This window comes from Numida meleagris, unplaced genomic scaffold, assembly GCF_002078875.1.
Source record: "Numida meleagris isolate 19003 breed g44 Domestic line unplaced genomic scaffold, NumMel1.0 unplaced_Scaffold2167, whole genome shotgun sequence".
Classification (NCBI taxonomy): domain Eukaryota; kingdom Metazoa; phylum Chordata; class Aves; order Galliformes; family Numididae; genus Numida; species Numida meleagris.
Genome location: NW_018363958.1, coordinates 1 through 1,237, shown reverse-complemented (window position 1 = coordinate 1,237; position 1,237 = coordinate 1). Strand labels below are relative to the sequence as shown.

General features: G+C 59.9%; 1 protein-coding gene across 1 annotated transcript; it reads right to left on the bottom strand.

Annotated features, from left to right (window-relative positions):
- Positions 1 to 6: 6 nt before the first annotated feature.
- Positions 7 to 1,220, bottom strand: LOC110390828 (T-cell-interacting, activating receptor on myeloid cells protein 1-like; the record flags this gene model as incomplete). The annotated part of the gene is made up of 4 exons (XM_021382340.1): positions 909 to 1,220; positions 800 to 835; positions 411 to 682; positions 7 to 329 (listed from the first exon to the last, which is right to left on the bottom strand). Coding segments are annotated over exons 1-4 (804 nt in total), but the record flags the coding sequence as incomplete, so codon positions are not given.
- Positions 1,221 to 1,237: the final 17 nt, after the last annotated feature.

Below are 1,237 nucleotides of genomic sequence, written 5' to 3'. Positions count from 1 at the left end.
GAGGGGCTGGAACCTACCTGGGGGTGCAGGTGTGGGAGTCACCTCCAGGGTCACGTTGTCTCCAAGGGGTGAGAACACGAAGGGGTTGGCCTTGTTGCGGTAGGAGCACCTATAGGTGCCAGCGTCTGTCAGGGTTACCTCAACGAGGGTGAAGGTGGCCGTGCCCCCCCCATCAGGGTCCTGGCGCAGGATAGGGGCTGAGCACCCATCCTTGTGCAGGAGGAAGGCAGCCCCATACTCCCTGTTCCAGCAGCAAATGGTGACATTGGTCCCTGTCCCCACACGTTCCTCAGGGTGAAGGGAGATGCTGGGTGGTGGGAAGCTGTGATCTGCATGAATGGAGGGGACAGCAATGGCACAAGGTCCTGTTGGGAATGCCCAGAGATATCTGCTGTCCCCAGCACACTCACCTGTCACCACCAGCTGCACACGGTCACTCCTCTCTGATGCCTCTACTGACTCAGGCACCTCATACTGGCACCAGTATGTACCTGCGTGTTCCCGCGTTGTGATAAAGGAGAACTCAGCCACATCCTGCTCCTTGTCGTTGCTCTTGGTGTACGCCCAAATCCCTTGTAGAACTGGACCCAGGCAGCCGGCCGGGGCAGGTGGCAGCGCAGGGTGACAGTGTCCCCCAGGGACACCCCCTGGCTGGGGTGCAGAGACAGGGAGGGTCGGGGCACTAGGACAGGGGACAGCAGTCAGCCTTGTCCCTGCACACCCTCCTGGCCCCCTCGGATAGCCCCCTCCACACGCTCACCTCCCTCTATAAACATTCTCCCCCTGTCCCCATACTCACGCCACTGAGCTCTGCTCGCTGCCACCAGACACCAACCTGCAAGAGACATGGTCCTGGTCCCACTCAGGGCCAACAACCCCCGTGGCACCACGTCCCCATTGTCACTCACCCAGGACGAGGGCCAGCGCCATTGTTGCCATGAGGCAGGAGCAGCTTGGGGACAGTGAGACTGCAGTGGGCACAGGAAATGCTGGGAAATCCACTCTCACTTCCCCTTGGAGACAGAATGACATGATGCCACCTCCTCATGTGACAACTGTGTTCCCCATGTGGTGGCACCATGGGGCCCAGGATGAGATGACACACATGGAGTGGTACACACAACCGTTATTGCCGTGTCCCACACAAGCTGTCATCCGTCAGCTGTCACACGCTGTCCCCAAAAGGCTGCCAGTGCATGACATGAGATGCCGACTGCAGGACACACGGCTGCAATGG